The sequence below is a fragment of the Pseudophryne corroboree genome, chromosome 1 (genome assembly GCF_028390025.1).
Source record: "Pseudophryne corroboree isolate aPseCor3 chromosome 1, aPseCor3.hap2, whole genome shotgun sequence".
In the NCBI taxonomy this organism is placed as follows: domain Eukaryota; kingdom Metazoa; phylum Chordata; class Amphibia; order Anura; family Myobatrachidae; genus Pseudophryne; species Pseudophryne corroboree.
This window is the reverse complement of record NC_086444.1, coordinates 862,884,421-862,903,052: the sequence shown is the minus strand read 5'-3', so window position 1 is coordinate 862,903,052 and position 18,632 is coordinate 862,884,421. Positions and strand designations below refer to the sequence as shown.

At 47.4% G+C, this 18,632-nt stretch overlaps 1 protein-coding gene across 2 annotated transcripts in view; it reads right to left on the bottom strand.

The window, feature by feature from the left end:
* Window positions 1-1,360: 1,360 nt before the first annotated feature.
* FUT10 (fucosyltransferase 10) overlaps window positions 1,361-18,632 on the bottom strand; it is an 84,464-nt gene continuing 67,192 nt past the window's right edge. Inside the window, exon 3 of one of the 2 annotated variants that reach the window (XM_063920001.1) lies at window positions 1,361-3,225. In XM_063920001.1, coding sequence (XP_063776071.1) covers window positions 3,001-3,225 — 225 coding nt within the window. In that variant the 3' untranslated portion in view covers window positions 1,361-3,000. The remainder of the gene's footprint in view (window positions 3,226-18,632) is intronic. The other variant, XM_063920000.1, reaches the window with a different exon arrangement.

Here is an 18,632-nt window from a genome sequence, read left to right as displayed (position 1 = left end):
GTTTGCCATCCAGGTACTCAGCATTTATTCCTGGCTGAGTTGGATGAGTTCTATATTGCTGCGTCTGCAGAGCTAATTCCCTTTATATTTACTTACACCATCGGCTGACATCTAGTGGCATATACTTTGGTACGCACTCTGAATTCAGCTAATCTGAATCCAATCCAGTCTCCGTCATGATCACTGTCTGCACTCACCTCAGTTACAGGCACACACCTAATGTGGTAAGAACAGTACTAGACTTACCTTGGGGTCTCTTCTTGCTGGCTACACTGAGCGGCACTAGGCCCACCTGTCATTGAATTTACCTGGACTCTGCTAATATTATACTGTGACTCATTAAGGAGTGTATTCCTGCAATGTGTCGGGACATTCATTTATCTGTCTTATACTCTGCAAGTGTGGAAACTAGCTGCATGAAAATCTGTTACATACAGGGGATGCGTTTAATTTGCCAGCTGTCGGGATCCCGGTAGTCAGAATACCGACGCTGACAGACAAAAATGCAGTGGCTGTGGCATACAAGACACCCATAGGGTGGGAATAGATCCTGTGGTGAGCGCAGCAATCCACAGAGTCCGCAGCGTGGTGAGCACAGTGAGGTCAAAAGCGGACTCTTTGTGCTCGCCCCGCTGCCGGCATTTTGGCTGGTGGGATGCCGCTGTTGGGATAGACAGCTGACATCCCGTCTGTCGGTAAATCATACGGAATCCATATACAGTGGTGCCTGAGAGTTTTGGAACCCATTCAGAATTTTCTAGATTTCTGCTTGAATTTGTGTAAAAGAACCTCAGAAGTTCTAAAAGTACACAAAGAGAACCAAATCAAACAAATGAGACAAAAAAATTAGATATGCTCATTGTTTTTTATTTGTGAATATCAGACTTTGATAGATCCCTGTTCTTCTAAAAAGACAGGTTGTCCACTCACACCTGACTGCCATCCCATAGACTGAAATGACCTGACTTCAATTTCACCTTTAAAATATCTGCTAAGCCTAAATATTCACATACTTCTGCCACTCACAGATATGTGATATTGGATCAATTTCCTCAATAAGAAAATGAGTAAGTTTAAATTTTTTGTCTCATTTGCTTTTATTTGCTTCTCTTTATCTACTTTCAGTACTTGTGTGAAAAACTGAGGCAGTTTTAGGCCAAATTTCAGCAGAAATATAGTAAATTCTGAAGGGTTCACAAACTTTGAAGCACCACTGTATTTATGAGTTTTTATTCAATTTATATATTTATTATTATTTTATTTATTTATTTATTTATTTTGGGGGGGATATGACCTGGGAGAGCAGAGATTGGAAGGGATGGAGACAGCCTACTCTCCTTTTTTAATTCTACCTTACTTTTTATTATGGAGTTGTCATATAATGTAATTTTTCACAACATCAAACAAAATATTGCAAACATTTAAAAGTGTTAAAAACATGGCTTGGAAAGGCTCATAAGTACATTTCATATTTCTTTTTATTTTACACATTTCAATATGAATAAAATACATTTCCATACACTGCTCAAAAAAACATAGGGAACACTTAAACAACACAATGTAACTCCAAGTCAATCACACTTCTGTGAAATCAAACTGTCCACTTAGGAAGCAACACTGATTGACAATTTCACATGCTGTTGTGCAAATGGAATAGAAAACAGGTGGAAATTATAGGCAATTAGCAAGACACCCCCAATCAAGGAGTTGTTCTGCAGATGGTGACCACAGACCACTTCTCAGCTCCTATGCTTTCTGGCTGATGTTTTGGTCACTTTTGAAAGCTGGCGGTGCTTTCACTCTAGAGGTAGCATGAGACGGAGTTTACAACCCACACAAGTGGCTCAGGTAGTGCAGCTCATCCAGGATGGCACATCAATGCGAGCTGTGGAAAGAAGGTTTGCTGTGTCTGTCAGCGTAGTGTCCAGAGCATGGAGGCGCATGTGTCTACTTAAACGATCCGAAACAGACTCCATGAGGGTGGTATGAGGGTCCGACGTTCACAGGTGGGGGTTGTGCTTACAGCCCAACACCGAGCAGGACGTTTGGCATTTGCCAGAGAACACCAAGATTGGCAAATTCGCCACTGGCGCCCTGTGCTCTTCACAGATGAAAGCAGGTTCTCACTGAGCACATGTGAATGACGTGACAGAGACTGGAGACGCCAAGGAGAACGTTCTGCTGCCTGCAACATCCTCCAGCATGACCGGTTTGGCAGTGGGTCAGTAATGGTGTGGGGTGGCATTTCTTTGGGGGGGCCGCACAGCCCTCCATGTGCTCACCAGAGGAAGCCTGACTGCCATTAGGTACCGAGATGAGATCCTCAGACCCCTTGTGAGACCATATGCTGGTGCGGTTGGCCCTGGGTTCCTACTAATGCAAGACAATGCTAGACCTCATGTGGCTGGAGTGTGTCAGCAGTTCCTGCAAGACGAAGGCATTGATGCTATGGACTGGCCCGCCCGTTCCCCAGACCCGAATCCAATTGAGCACATCTGGGACCTCATGTCTCGCTCCATCCACCAACATTTGCACCACAACATCCACCAACAATTGCACCACAGACTGTCCAGGAGTTGGCGGATGCTCTAGTCCAGGTCTGAGAGGAGATCCCTCAGGAGACCATCCACCAACTCATCAGGAGCATGCCCAGGCATTGTAGGGAGGTCATACAGGCACGTGGAGGCCACACACACACACTACTGAGCCTCATTTTGACTTGTTTTATGGACATTACATCAAAGTTGAATCAGCCTGTAGTGTGTTTTTCCACTTTAATTTTGAGTGTGACTCCAAATCCAGACCTCCATGGGTTAATAAATTTGATTTCCATTGATAATTTTTGTGTGATTTTGTTGTCAGCACATTCAACTATGTAAAGAACAAAGTATTTAATAAGAATATTTCATTCATTCAGATCTAGGATGTGTTGTTTAAGTGTTCCCTTTATTTTTTTGAGCAGTGTATTATGTGATTCACCACAACCCTATCCACAAAACTCTAATGTCTGAAAACAAGATTCCAATACTCTTGAGAAGTAAAATTGCTGTTCCTGTCGACCAAAAGTCTGAGAGCTTCTGCTTCTTTTTTTGATTGCTCAAAACTAGGCTTCCACATTTGCCTCATTGTGGACTTAGTTGTGAGTTCTGGCCTGAATGAAAAGGCTTCTGGGGCTGGACAAGTCAGGTGCGTTGAATTAGCTTTCCATTGCTTGACATTTAGACCCTGTTAAACAAAAAAGTGCATTAATAAAGCATACTTTCAGCATTTCTGGAGTATTTTAGGTTTCCCAATTATATTTTCTTTCATATTATTTTGATAAAGTGTTAATAAGCTACATTTATTTTTTATCTTTCTTTCCCTGGTACCACCAGTAGGCTGTGGAAACACAACTACCATGGTGATATGCATGTGTGTGCGTGTGGGATGAGGGTGGTGGGGGTTAGATTAATAGGGGTAAAATAGGATTTTAATACCTACCGGTGAAACCTTTTGTCTTAGTCCGTAGAGGATGCTTCAAGAACCATGGGGTATAGACGGGATCCGCAGGAGACATGGGCACTTTAAGACTTTGAATGGGTGTGAACTGGCTTCTCCCTCTATGCCCCTCCTCCAGACTCCAGTTTAAGTAACTGTGCCCAGGGAGAAGGACATTTCGAGGAAAGAATTTATTGTTAAACCACGGTGAGCATCTTACCAGCTCACCCCTCCAGTATGCCGCAGAACGTGGCATTCAATAGAACACCAGCCGACGGCATGAAGAATATGCCGCAATACGCTGACATAAAGCGTAACACAACCTGTGTGTAAACACAACCAATAACAGCATAACACATGCCATGGCATGAATATCGTCACCAACAGGCTGACTTAAATGCAACACACCATGTGTGTAAACATACCCAATAACTGCAGATACAGTACGCACTGGGACGGGCGCCCAGCATCCTCTACGGACTAAGAGAAAAGGATTTACCGGTAGGTATTAAAATCCTATTTTCTCATACGTCCTTGAGGATGCTGGGGATGCTTCAAGAACCATGGGGTTTATACCAAAGCTCTAGAACGGGCGGGAGAGTGCGGATGACTCTGCAGCACCGATTGACCCAACAAGAGGTCCTCAACAGCCAGGGTATCAAACTTGTAAAACTTCTCAAAGGTGTTTGAACCCGACCAAGTAACTGCTCGGCAAAGCCGTAATGCTGAGAACCCTCGTGCAGCCGCCCAGGATGAGCCCACCTTTCTGCTAGAATGGGCCTTCACCGATTTCGGTAACGGCAATCCAGCCGTAGAATGAGCTTGCCGAATTGTATTACAGATCCAGCGTGCAATAGTCTGCTTGGAAGCAGGAGTCCCAATCTTGTTGGGATCATACAGGACAACAGAGCCTCCATTGTACTAATCTGAGCCGTTCTGGCGACATTAAGACAAAGCCGCTGATTCAGACACCCGCCTTGCAGATGCCAAGGCCAACAGCATGACCACTTTCCAAGTGAGGAATTTGCGCTCAACCTTATGTAAAGGTTTTCAAACCAATGAGATTGCAGGAACTGCCACACCACGTTAAGATCCCATGGTGCCACTGGGGTCACAAAGGGAGGTTGGCTGTGCCGCACTCCTTCCACGAAGGTCTGAACTTCTGGAAGGGCGGCCAATTCTTTCTGAAAGAAAATTGACAAGGCCAAAATTTGTACTTAAATGGAGCCTAACTTTAGGCCCGCATCCACACCTGCTTGCAAAAAATGGAGAAAACACCCCAGATGAAATACTTCCGTAGGAGCCTTCGTGGATTCACATCAAGACATATATTTTCTCCAAACACGGTGATAATGTCTCGCCGTTACTTCTTTTATAGCCTGAAGTAGTGTGGGAATGACTTCACTGGGAATACCCTTTCGGGCTAGGATTTGGCGTGCAACCGCCATGCCGTCAAACACAGCCGCAGTAAGTCTTGATACACACACGGTCCTTGCTGTAACAGGTCCTCTCGTAAAGGAAGAGGCCAGGGATCTCCTATGAGTAATTCCTGAAGATCTGGATACCAGGCCCTCCTTGGCCAGTCTGGAACAATGAGTAGTGCCTGAACCCTTGTTCTTCTTATGATCTTTATCACCTTTGGAATGAGTGGAAGTGGAGGGAACACATAGACCGACTGAAACACCCACGGTGTCACTAGGGCATCCACTGCTATTGCTTGAGGGTCCCTCGACCTGGAACAATGTCTCTGAAGTTTCCAGTTGAAGCGAGACGCCATCATGTCTATTTGAGGAATTCCCCAATGACCATCCACTTCTGTGAAGACCTCTTGATGAAGACCCCACTCTCCTGGATGGAGATCGTGTCTGCTGAGGAAGTCTGCTTCCCAGTTGTCCACGCCCGGAACGAAGACTGCTGACAGAGCGCTTGCATGTCTTTCCGCCCAGCAAAGAACTTTTGTGGCCTCCGCCATTGCCGCTCTGTTCTTTGTTCCACCCTGGCGGTTTATGTACGCCACTGCTGTTATGTTGTCCGACTGAATCAAGACGGGCAGACCGCGAAGATGTTCCGCTTGCAGAAGGCCGTTGTAAATAGCCCTTAATTCCAGAATGTTTATGTGCAGACCAGCTTCCTGGCTTGACCATTTTCCCTGGAAAATTTTCCCCCTGAATAACTGCTGCCCAGCCTCGGAGACTTGCATCCATGGACACCAGGATCCAATCCTGGATCCCGAACCTTCATCCCTTTAGGAGGTGAGAACTGTGCAGCCACCACAGGAGAGATTCTGGTCCTGTAAAATAGGATTATTTTCTGGTGCATGTGCAGGTGAGACCCGGACCACATGTCCAACTGGTCCCGCTAAAACCACTCTGGCATTTAACCTGCTCACTGAATGGCCTTGTAGGCCACAACCATCTTTTTCATCAACGGAACTTATTGATGGATTGACACTGTTGCAGAACTGACCCAACTCTGAATCCTTAGAGCTTTTTCAACTGGAAGAAACAAACTCTCAACAGTTCTGTATCTAACATTATTCCCAACGCCGACAACCGCGTTGTTGGGATCAACAGTGATTCTGGCAAGTTCAGGAGCCAACCACTTTGTTGAAGAACTGTCAGGGAGAAAGCAACGTTTTGCACCACTTGTTTCTTGACCTCGCCGTACTCAGGAGAGCGTCCCAGTACAGAATAATAATTACTCTTTAACTATCGAAGGAAAACCAACATACCGCCATCACTCCGGTGAATTGGTAATGACAATCCTGAATAGCAAACCCAGGTAAGCCTAATGTGGAAGAAACCGTACTTAGACCCTCTTTCTCCTTTTACAGATTGGAGATCCCTGCCCTGAGAGATTCCATCTTGTAGTACAACTTCTTAAGTAGAAATTTTTGGGATTTTAAATATAGGATTGTTCTGACCGAGCCGTCCGGCCTCAGAAGCACGAAAAAGCTTGAATAACAGCTTCTTTTTTGTGTGTGTGTGACCGGGACAGCAGGACAATGACCTGATCCTGACAACTCTTGTATGGCGTCGCATACTACCTCCCAGTCCAGAGGAGAATCGGTAAGGTCTATTCGAAAAAACAGTGAAGGTAATCGTCTGGAAACTCCAATATGTCCGTTCCAGTACTGACTAAAGGTGTGGGCTCCCGCAAGATAGACCCAGCGTTATGCGGTGGATGTGGCAGAAACAGAGGATTATTTCTGCTTCTGCGAACTTGAAAAGGCTGCTGACCTCTTACCTTTTCACCTTCCTCTACCTGCAAAGAAAGGGAAAACCGTATCCATTCGGTCGAAATGACTGCATCCTACAAAAATGCGTCACCAACCGTTGTGAGGGAACATATGTCAAGAAGGTACACTTACCAGTGGTATCTGCCGAGATCAACTTAATAAGCCATCCCCAAACCAGGTTTCACCTTCATAGGGAAGAGACTCCAGTTCTTCTCGGACTCAGCCTCAGAATTCCATTGGTGAATCCACAACGCCCTCCTAGTCGAGACCGCCATGGAATTGGCTCGCGAACCCAAGAGTCCTATATCCCTTGTAGTCGCACGGCAGTATGCTGCAATGATATAGACATGACCCAACTTAAGGAGTACCCTGCATACAACTACTCCCCCATGCGCATGTAATGCCAGTATAAACAACGCACATGCGGACACATAATTAGAGTATCACATATCTTCCTGCATACGATCCTTTGTGACAGGGCCCCTTGCAGAACAGGGGGTGACTCTCACTTTATTCTATCCACGGCGGGAAAAGAATAAACACTCTGAATCCTTGACCCAGAGTTTTTTTTCAACAGAGCGCTCAGCACATGAGAAGGAATAACTTTACCTCAGCATTCATTATAAATTTCATGTATATATATATATATATATATATATATATATATATATACACACATATATATATATACCTTTAAATGCACCTATACACATATATCCATATATATATATATATATATATATATATATATATATATATATATATTAAAAAAAAAAAAACACGTATACATATATCCTTTTGTCAGGAACAGCAGGGTCCCTAGTGACGTTAATACGTTCTAATGTGTATGAACATGCACTGAATGCCGATTTTGTGGATCTAATCAGGAAACATTATGGTCGACATAAGAAACATTATTCGAGTCGATCTCAGGGAGTAGTAACTGGGCAAAATAAAATTTTTGCAATCCCGAGGGGTCTGAGAGAAATCTATTCTATGAATACGACTCCCTCCATAAATATTATCATGTCTGTGATCGTGCCACAGACCTATGTAACCTTACTATACATACATATACATATAGCTCTTTCTGATATGCATCACATTATCATGCCAAGTTCCACCCAGTCAAATATTGTTGGTGCCGACAGGGTCACCCCCCCCCCTCCGCGTCTCCCATATAGTTTTCTCTTGGAAAAAATATACCTCTACCGGCATGTTGACATTTATTTTCATGTACCAAGTACCATTAGGAGTCATTCCCTTTGTGGCAGAGCACTCAGCCTCAGATATGCCGACACACGTGTACCAAACACCCACCGACATTACACTGGCTATAAGGGATAGACCCCAGTACATTCTGTCAGGGAAACACAGAAGGAGTTTACCAGCTCATTTCCACGGCGCTCATGATATAGTGTGCTTTATTTTTAACTTATTTTGCACCAAACAATTGTGCCCCCCCCTCGTTTTTCACTCTGATCTGTACAGCGGTGCTTTGGACGGACCAGCGTCTCTGTGAGGAGAAAAAGGCGCTGAAATGAGCTGTGAGGGGGAAGTCCCGCCCCCTTAATGGCGCGCTTCAGCCCCGCTATTACTTACATATACTTATACTGGCGGGGGTTAAATATAGTGCCTAGACACGTATATACTCGATTGCCAGTCTCTGTTGAGGATTTATATGCTGCCCAGGGCCCCCCGCGCCCTGCACCATACAGTGCCTGTGTGTGTGGGAGCATGGCGCACAGCGCGGCCGCTGTGCGGTACCTCAAAGCCGTCACTGAAGTCTTCTGATCTTCTTCTACTCACCAGTCTTCTGACTTCTGGCTCTGCAAGGGGGGTGACGGCGTGGCTCCGGGAATGAGCATCTAGGCGTACCTAGCGATCAGACCCTCTGGAGCTAATGGTGTCCAGTAGCCTAAGAAGCAGAGCCTTGAAACTCACAGAAGTAGGTCTGATTTCTCTCCCCTAAGTCCCACGATGCAGGGAGCCTGTTGCCAGCAGGTCTCCCTGAAAATAGTAAACCTAACAAAAAGTATTTTTTCTGAGAAACTCTGGAGAGCTCCTCAGTGTGCACCCAGTCTCACTGGCCACAGAATCTAACTGGAGTCTGGAGGAGGGGCATAGAAGGAGGAGCCAGTTCACACCCATTCAAAGTCTTAAAGTGCCCATGTCTCCTGCGGATCCCGTCTATACCCCATGGTTCTTGAAGCATCCCCAGCATCCTCTAGGACGTATGAGAAATTTACTATTAAAGCTTCTGAAAACGAAAAGTGGTGATGTTGCCCATAGCAACCAGATTCTATCATTTCTCTATTGCATCCTAGAAAATCATAGACAGAATCTGACTGGTTGCTATGGGCAACATCACCACTTTTCATTTTTAGATGCTTTTAGTAAATATACCGTATTGTCAGTAGCAAGGTTATTTAAGGTCAACCTTGCGGTTCCCATCATTGACTACAATTAATCAGTTCCCATCATTGACTTCAATGGAGCAGTTCCCACCACTGAAGTGAATGGGGGAAGTTTTGATTGAAAGTCTCCTATGGAGCCGCCCACTGCTCTCCTAATTACATGAGACACGTAGTCCCGGCATTCACGTAGAGGAGCAGTGTGTATTATCACATACAGTTACTCATGTCCAGCATGGATTAGGTTGCATTTGTTTTAACCTCTTGGATGCCTACATGGAATGAAGAGGACCTCATCTACACCAGAGACAGGAGAGTATGATTTTTTTTTGCAGCAGCAAATGGGGATGCTACTTGGACATGGGGACCAAATGGCTACAGGGAGTCTAGATTAAGTATGTGTGAGTGTGTTCATTAAAGTTGTATATTCATTTTTATTTATCTTACATCCTAGAGGATGCTGGGGTCCACATTGGTACCATGGGGTATAGACGGGTCCATTAAGAGCCAATGCCACTCCTACCAGACTCCATTTAGAAAATGTGCCTGACGGAGCTGGTCACAGCTAGGGGAGCTCCACAGGAGTTTTCCTGCTTTTCTCATTTTTATTAGAGTATAGGCACAGGGAGGCTGCTGGCAACAGCCTCCCTGCTTCGTGGGACTTGGGGGGGGGGGAGTAATGTCCAACCCTGAGAGGTTAATGGCCACTATCACCGCTGACAGGACACTGAGCTCCTGAGGGTGATGATCGTTAGCCGCCCCAGGCGACCGCTCACTCCCGCAGCATGCTGCCACCCCCTAACAGGGCCAGAAGATTCCGGTGGCGAGTGAGTCACCGGCGCCCCTGACAAGCGAGGAGCCGGTGTGAATGGCGGAAACAGGGTAGGAGCGCAGTACAAACTACGCTGCGGAGTGCTCAGCGGTACATCAGTGTGGTGGCCAGGAGGGGCGCCCTGAGCCAGCGACGTTAATACCCTACACTGGTCACTAAAAGGGCTTTCAGGGACCTCGGTAACTGTAGCTCTCATCTCCCAGCCCCAGTGTGCTTTGCAGGTCCGGCTTCAGCAGCCACAGCAACACCTGCATGATTAACACTGCGGGCGGGACCGGAAGGAGGAGACTGTCCAAGATCCCTGCGCTCACTCTGGACCCTGGAGTACACTCCCCAGCACAGCCGCGAGTTCAAGATGAGAGACAGGGACTGTCCAAATCTTGAGAGTGTTATAGTTCTAATTTTGTCACCCTCTCCTTGTCACCTACCCTCTCCCTATCACCCTCTCCTTGTCACTCACCATCTCCTGTCACCCACTATCTCCCTGTCAACATCTACCTATCACCCTCTCCTTGTCACCCCGTCTCCCTGTCACCCTCTCCTTGTCACCCACTATCTCCCAGTCACCCTCTCCTTGTTAAATTATGAAGAAAATATTTTATATTAATTGAGGCAATATTAATAGTTAAATGACCATCCATGCTGGCACTTATAGCGCCACAAGGTTGTCATTTAAATGGTGCTTCTATAATTAATTAATTTAATGAGGGGGGCAGGCTGAGAGGCACAGAGTGAATGTGGACGCTGTGAGGCTGTGAAGGGGGTAGGCTGAAAGAGACAGGTGGGATGCTGAAAGACAGAGTATAGGGGGCAGTCTGAAACACACAGAGGCACAGAGTGAAAGGGGGGGGCTGGCTTGTTTCAGTGTATTTTATGTAGATCTGTGCGACACATGGTCATTCTCCTACAAACGTCATACCGAAGGCGGGTGCACAGAAATGAGGCGTGGCCTTGTCAGGCCACACCCTATTTTTGCGCACGTGCCTTCAGCGCGCACTTGATGTCCGTCTCTTTGGCTTAACGGCAGATACTTTCGGGCTCTTTTCCTCTGACTGGTTGGCCACCCCTGCTCTAGGATCTCCCCTAGCTGTGATCGGCTCCTCCGGGCACATTTTCTAAACTGAGTATGGTAGGAGGGGCATAGAGGGAGGAGCCAGCCCACACTCTCAAACTCTTAAAGTGCAAGTGGCTCCTAGTGGACCCATCTATACCCCATGGTACTAATGTGGACCCCAGCATCCTCTAGGACGTAAGAGAAAAGCTAGGTTTTAAAAATTACTACAATAAAGAGTACCCCCACAAAGAGGTAAATCTTTCTAGGTTTCCTGTTCTTTAACGGGAAAACCCTTGCCTTTTGATTCAATTATAAATTTCGTCCGGGGAGCACCACCAACACTGAAAATAAGTACAAGATCGTTCATATCTTTCCCTTATATCTTTAAGTGTATAGGGCCCTTTAGTATAATGGGCATTTAACAAAGAAAAAAGTACTTGGATAAAATATTTCTGTATTCCTCAGGCTAATGAGGAATCAAAGTAGAAAATGAGTCTCAGGAGAGGTACATTTTGTGGGCTGGTGAAAGTAGGCAGATGTTGGTTTACTGCATTTAAACCGTGGTTAGTAACATGCTCTTTAGAACAGCAGGTGCCAATGTGTCAACAGGTATACAACCTTCTCCATCTGTTTAAATTATGTATTGCTTGTAGTTGAAAGCATTCTACGTGAGCAGAATTCATGGGTGAAATAAAGTCATGCTTTGCATTCAGGGACTGAGTGGAACACATACCGTATATACTCGAGTATAAGCCGACTTTTTCAGCACTTTTTTTTGTGCTGAAAAAGCCGCCCTCGGCTTATACCCGAGTCAGTGGAAGAAGGGACACGGAGGGCACAGCGCGCGGCTCTCCTGTGTCCCTCCTGCGTCTCCGGTGGCGTGTGTGTGTGTGTGTTAAATGAACTGCCCGTTCGTGAGCTCTGATTGGCTCACGAACCGGCACTTCATTTAACACATACACGCCGCTGGAGACGGAGATGCAGGAGGGACACAAGAGAGCCGCGCGCTGTGCCCTCCGTGTCCCTCCTTCAGAAGACAACGCGGGAGCCAGGGCCGGAACTAGGGGGGGGCTAGGGGGGCAGGCGACCTGGGCGCCGGATTGGAGGGGGCGCCGAGACCCCCTAACACCCGCCGCGGCACTTTTAAACCCCCTTCTCCCGAGTGCCCAGCTCAGGGGGCGGGGTTTTGCGGAATGACGCGATTGCGTCGTGACGTCACGGCGCAAACGCGTCATTCCACGAAACCCCGCCGGAGGAGGGAGAAGGGGGAGCCGCGCAGACGAGGAGGGAGAGGCGGCTGAAGAGCGGCGAGAACCGCTTCAAATGTAAGTCAGCCCCTCTCCCTTCCTCTCTCTCTCTCTCTCTCCCTCCACCACCTGCCGCAATGTGTAAAATGGGGACCTGTGCCTGCCGCAATGTGTAAAATGGGGACACTTTTTCCTGCCGCAATGTGTAAAATGGGGACACTTGCCAGCGTACTGTGTAAAATGGGGACCTGTGCCTGCCGCAATGTGTAAAATGGGGACACTTGCCAGCGTACTGTGTAAAATGGGGACCTGTGCCTGCCGCAATGTGTAAAATGGGGACACTTGCCAGCGTACTGTGTAAAATGGGGACCTGTGCCTGCCGCAATGTGTAAAATGGGGACACTTGCCAGCGTACTGTGTAAAATGGGGACCTGTGCCTGCCGCAATGTGTAAAATGGGGACACTTGCCAGCGTACTGTGTAAAATGGGGACCTGTGCCTGCCGCAATGTGTAAAATGGGGACCTGTGCCTGCCGCAATGTGTAAAATGGGGACACTTGCCAGCGTACTGTGTAAAATGGGGACCTGTGCCTGCCGCTATGTGTAAAATGGGGACACTTGCCAGCGTACTGTGTAAAATGGGGACCTGTGCCTGCCGCAATGTGTAAAATGGGGACACTTGCCAGCGTACTGTGTAAAATGGGGACCTGTGCCTGCCGCAATGTGTAAAATGGGGACCTGTGCCTGCCGCAATGTGTAAAATGGGGACACTTGCCAGCGTACTGTGTAAAATGGGGACCTGTGCCTGCCGCAATGTGTAAAATGGGGACACTTGCCAGCGTACTGTGTAAAATGGGGACCTGTGCCTGCCGCAATGTGTAAAATGGGGACACTTGCCAGCGTACTGTGTAAAATGGGGACCTGTGCCTGCCGCAATGTGTAAAATGGGGACACTTGCCAGCGTACTGTGTAAAATGGGGACCTGTGCCTGCCGCAATGTGTAAAATGGGGACACTTGCCAGCGTACTGTGTAAAATGGGGACCTGTGCCTGCCGCAATGTGTAAAATGGGGACACTTTTTCCTGCCGCAATGTGTAAAATGGTGACACTTTTTCCTGCCGCAATGTGTAAAATGGGGACACTTTTTCCTGCCGCAATGTGTAAAATGGGGACACTTGCCAGCGTACTGTGTAAAATGGGGACACGTGCCTGCCGCAATGTGTAAAATGGGGACACTTTTTCCTGCCGCAATGTGTAAAATGGGGACACCTGTCTGCCGCAATGTGTAAAATGGGGTCACCTGTCTGCCGCAATGTGTAAAATAGGGACACTTTTTCCTGCCGCAATGTGTAAAATGGGGACACCTGTCTGCCGCAATGTGTAAAATGGGGTCACCTGTCTGCCGCAATGTGTAAAATGGGGAATGGGGACACTTGCCTGTCGTACTGTGTAAAATGGGGACACTTTTTCCTGGATATGAAATTTATGTTAGAAAAGGCAATTTTTCAGGTAAAAAAGTTCTGAAAGAGATATATATATATATATATCATATTTTTATTCATTTATTTATTTATTTATTATTTTTATTTATTTATTGTAAAAGATTTATTTATTTTTGCGGGGGGGGGGGGGGGGGGGGGTGTCAAATGACTACCTTGCCCCAGGTGACAAAAATCCTAGTTTCGTCCCTGCCGGGAGCGACGGAGGGTAAGTACCCTTCCTGGCACTGTGGGGCATATCTGGCAGCATGAGGGCACATCTGGCACTGTGGGGCATATCTGGCAGCATGAGGGCACATCTGGCACTGTGGGGCATATCTGACATATCTGGCAGCATGAGGGCACATCTGGCACTGTGGGGCATATCTGGCAGCATGAGGGCACATCTGGCACTGTGGGGCATATCTGTCATATCTGGCAGCATGAGGGCACATCTGGCACTGTGAGGCATATCTGGCAGCATGAGGGCATATCTGGCACTGTGGGGCATATCTGGCACTTTGGGGCATATCTGGCAGCATGAGGGCATATCTGGCACTGTGGGGCATATCTGGCAGCATGAGGGCATATCTGGCACTGTGGGGCATATCTGGCAGCATGAGGGCATATCTGGCACTGTGGGGCATATCTGGCAGTATGAGGGCATATCTGGCACTGTGGGGCATATCTGGCAGTATGAGGGCATATCTGGCAGTATGAGGACTGTGTACGGCTAGAGCTGCATTTCCCACCCTAGGCTTATACTCGAGTCAATGAGTTTTCCCAGGTTTTTGTGGTAAAATTAGGTGCCTCGGCTTATATTCGGGTCGACTTATACTCGAGTATATACGGTAATTAGTATAAACAAAACTAGCAATATTAAGGAGAGGATTGAATGACCATTTCCAAGTCATCAACCAGTTCTGAGCCAAACACACATTAGAACCGGGGGCATAAATAGAATATCAATAAAATAGAAATAATAAATGGAAACTGAAAACAAATTTATATGCATGCATCCTATATTTTTCTAACCTGTTCCTAAGACTTTCCATTTGTAGGATATATTAAAAAAAAATAAGATTTTAAACCTACCAGTAAATCTTTTTCTCCTAGTCCGTAGAGGATGCTGGGGACTCCGTAAGGACCATGGGGTATAGACGGGCTCCGCAGGAGACATGGGCACTATAAAGAACTTTTAGTATGGGTGTGCACTGGCTCCTCCCTCTATGCCCCTCCTCCAGACCTCAGTTAGAGAACTGTGCCCAGAGGAGATGGACAATATGAGGATTTTGTTAATCTAAGGGCAAGATTCATACCAGCCCACACCAATCATACCATATAACCTGGAATATATGCAACCAGTTAACAGTATGAACAAAAAACAGTATCAAAGACCGATTCTAACTGTAACATAACCCTTATAAAAGCAACAACTATATACAAGTCTTGCAGATGTAGTCCGCACAGGGACGGGCGCCCAGCATCCTCTACGGACTAGGAGAAAAAGATTTACCGGTAGGTTTAAAATTTTATTTTCTCTTACGTCCTAGAGGATGATGGGGACTCCGTAAGGACCATGTGGTTTATACCAAAGCTCCCTACTGGGCGGGAGAGTGCGGATGACTCTGCAGCACCGACTGAGCAAACGCAAGGTCCTCATCAGCCAGGGTATCAAACTTGTAGAATTTTGCAAAAGTGTTTGAACCCGACCAAGTAGCTGCTTGGCAAAGCTGTAATGCCGAGACGCCTTGGGCAGCCGCCCAAGAAGAGCCCACCTTCCTAGTGGAATGGGCCTTTACTGAATTTGGTAACGGCAATCCAGCCATAGAATGAGCCTGCTGAATCGTGTTACAGATCCAGGGAGCAATAGTCTGCTTAGAAGCAGGAGCGCCAACCTTGTTGGCCGCATACAGGACAAACAGAGCCTCTGTTTTCCTAACCCTAGATGTCCTGGCTACATAAATCTTTAAGGCCCTGACTACATCCAGGGACTTGGAGTCCTCCCAGTCCCCCGTAGCCACAGGCACCACAATAGGTTGGTTCATATGAAATGAAGAAACCACCTTAGGCAAAAATTGAGGACGTGTCCTCAACTCTGCTCTATCCACATGGAAAATCAAATAGGGGCTCTTGTGGGACAAGGCCGCCAATTCGGACACCCGCCTTGCAGATGCCAAGGCCAATAACATGACCACCTTCCACGTGAGAAATTTTTATTCCACTGTTTGAAGAGGTTCAAACCAGTGAGATTTCAGGAAACTTAACACCACGTTAAGGTCCCACGGTGCCACTGGGGGCACAAAGGGGGGCTGGATGTGCAGCATTCCCTTTACAAACGTCTGGACTTCTGGGAGAGAAGCCAATTTTCCTCTGAAAGAATATAGATAGGGCCGAAATCTGTATCTTAATGGAGCCTAACTTCAGGCCCATATCCACTCCTGTCTGTAGAAAGTGGAGAAACCGGCCCAGATGGAATTCTTCCGTAGGAGCATTCTTGGCTTCACACCAAGATACATACTTCCTCCAGATACGGTGATAGTGCTTTGCCGTCACCTCCTTCCTAGCCTTTATCAGAGTAGGGATGACTTCCTCCGGAATACCTTTCCCAGCTAGGATTCGGTGTTCAACCGCCATGCCGTCAAACGTAACCGCGGTAAGTCTTGGAACACACATGGCCCCTGCTGTAACAGGTACTCCTGAGAGGAAGAGGCCACGGATCTACTGTGAGCATTTCCTGAAGATCTGAGTACCAGGCCCTTCGAGGCCAATCTGGAACAATGAGTATTGTCTGCACTCTTCTTTGTCTTATGATTCTCAATATTTTTGAGATGAGAGGAAGAGGAGGAAACACATAGACCAACTGAAACACCCATGGTGTCACTAGGGCGTCTACTGCTACTGCCTGGGGGTCCAGTGACCTGGCACAATACCTCCGAAGCTTCTTGTTGAGGCGTGACGCCATCATGTCTATTAGAGGAATTCCCCAACGACTTGTCTCTGCAAAAACTTCTTGATGAAGTCCCCACTCTCCCGGATGGAGATCGTGTCTGCTGAGGAAGTCTGCTTCCCAGTTGTCCACTCCCGGAATGAAGACAGCTGACAGAGCGCTTACGTGATTTTCCGCCCAGCGAAGAATCCTGGTGGCTTCCACCATCGCCACTCTGCTCCTTGTCCCGCCTTGGCGGTTTACATGAGCCACGGCTGTGACGTTGTCTGATTGAATCAGAACCGATAGGTCGCGAAGAAGATTCTCCGCTTGTCGTAGGCCGTTGTATATGGCCCTCAATTCAAGTATGTTGATGTGTAGACAAGCCTCCTGGCTTGACCATAATCCCTGAAAATTTCTTCCTTGTGTGACTGCTCCCCATCCTCGGAGGCTCGCCTCCGTGGTCACCAGAACCCAGTCTTAAATGCCAAACCTGCGACCCTCTAGAAGGTGAGCACTCTGCAGCCACCACAGGAGAGACACCCTGGCCCTGGGGGACAAGGATATTCTCTGATGTATTTGTAGATGGGACCTGGACCACTTGTCCAGAAGGTCCCACTGAAAAGTCCTCGCATGAAACCTGCCGAAGGGGATAGCCTCGTAGGCTGCCACCATTTTTCCCAGAACACGAGTGCATTGATGAACAGACACTCTTTTTGGTTTTAGCAGGTCTCTGACCATGTTCTGGAGATCCTGGGCTTTTTCTAATGGGAGAAAAACCCTCTTTTGTTCCGTGTCCAGAATCACGCCTAGGAATGATAGCCGAGTCGTTGGAACCAATTGTGACTTTGGCAGATTGAGAATCCAACCGTGCTGTTGCAGCACTTTCAGGGAGAGCGACACGCTCTTCAGCAATTGGTCTCTCGATCTCGCCTTTATCAGGAGATCATCCAAGTATAGGATAATTGTGACTCCCTGCTTGCGCAGGAGCACCATCATCTCCGCCAATACCTTGGTGAAAATCCTCGGGGCCGTGGAAAGCCCAAACGGCAAAGTCTGAAACTGGTAATGACAGTCCTGTACAGCGAATCTCAGGTACTCCTTATGAGGGGGGTAAATGGGGACATGAAGGTATGCATCCTTTATGTCTAGTGACACCATCAAATCCCCCCTTCCAGGCTGGATATTACAGCTCAGAGCGATTCCATCTTGAATTTGAACTTTTTGAAGTACAGGTTTAGGGATTTTAGATTTAAAATGGGTCTGACCGAACCATCCGGCTTCGGGACCACAAACAGGGTTGAATAATACCCTTTTCCCTGTTGGACCAGGGGAACCTTGACCACCACTTGCTGTCGACACAGCTTTTGAATTGCAGCTAACACCGCTTCCCTCTCCGGGGGTGAAGCTGGCAAGGCCGACTTGAAAAATCGGCGAGGGGGCACCTCTTCGAATTCCAGCTTGTTGCCTTGGGAGACAATTTCCATCGCCCAAGGATCCACGTCTGAAAGAATCCAGATCTGGCTGTAAAGTTGAAGGCGTGCCCCCACTGGTGCGGACTCCCTTAGGGGAGCCCCAGCGTCATGCGGTGGATTTTGTAGAAGCCGGGGAGGACTTCTGCTCCTGGGAACTAGCCGAAGCAGGTGTTCTCTTTCCTCTACCCTTACCTCTGGCAAGGAAGGAGGAGCCCCGACCTCTACTGGACTTATGCGACCGAAAGGACTGCATCTGATACTGTGGAGTTTTCTTTTGCTGTTGGGGAACAAAAGGTAAAAATGTAGATTTACCCGCGGTAGCTGTGGCAACCAGGTCTGCGAGCCCCTCCCCAAACAACACTTCACCCTTGTAAGGTAAAACCTCCATATGCTTCTTTGAGTCTGCATCATCCGTCCATTGGCGGGTCCATAGAGCTCGTCTCGCAGAAATAGCCATGGCATTGGCTCTGGACCCAGCAGCCCAACGTC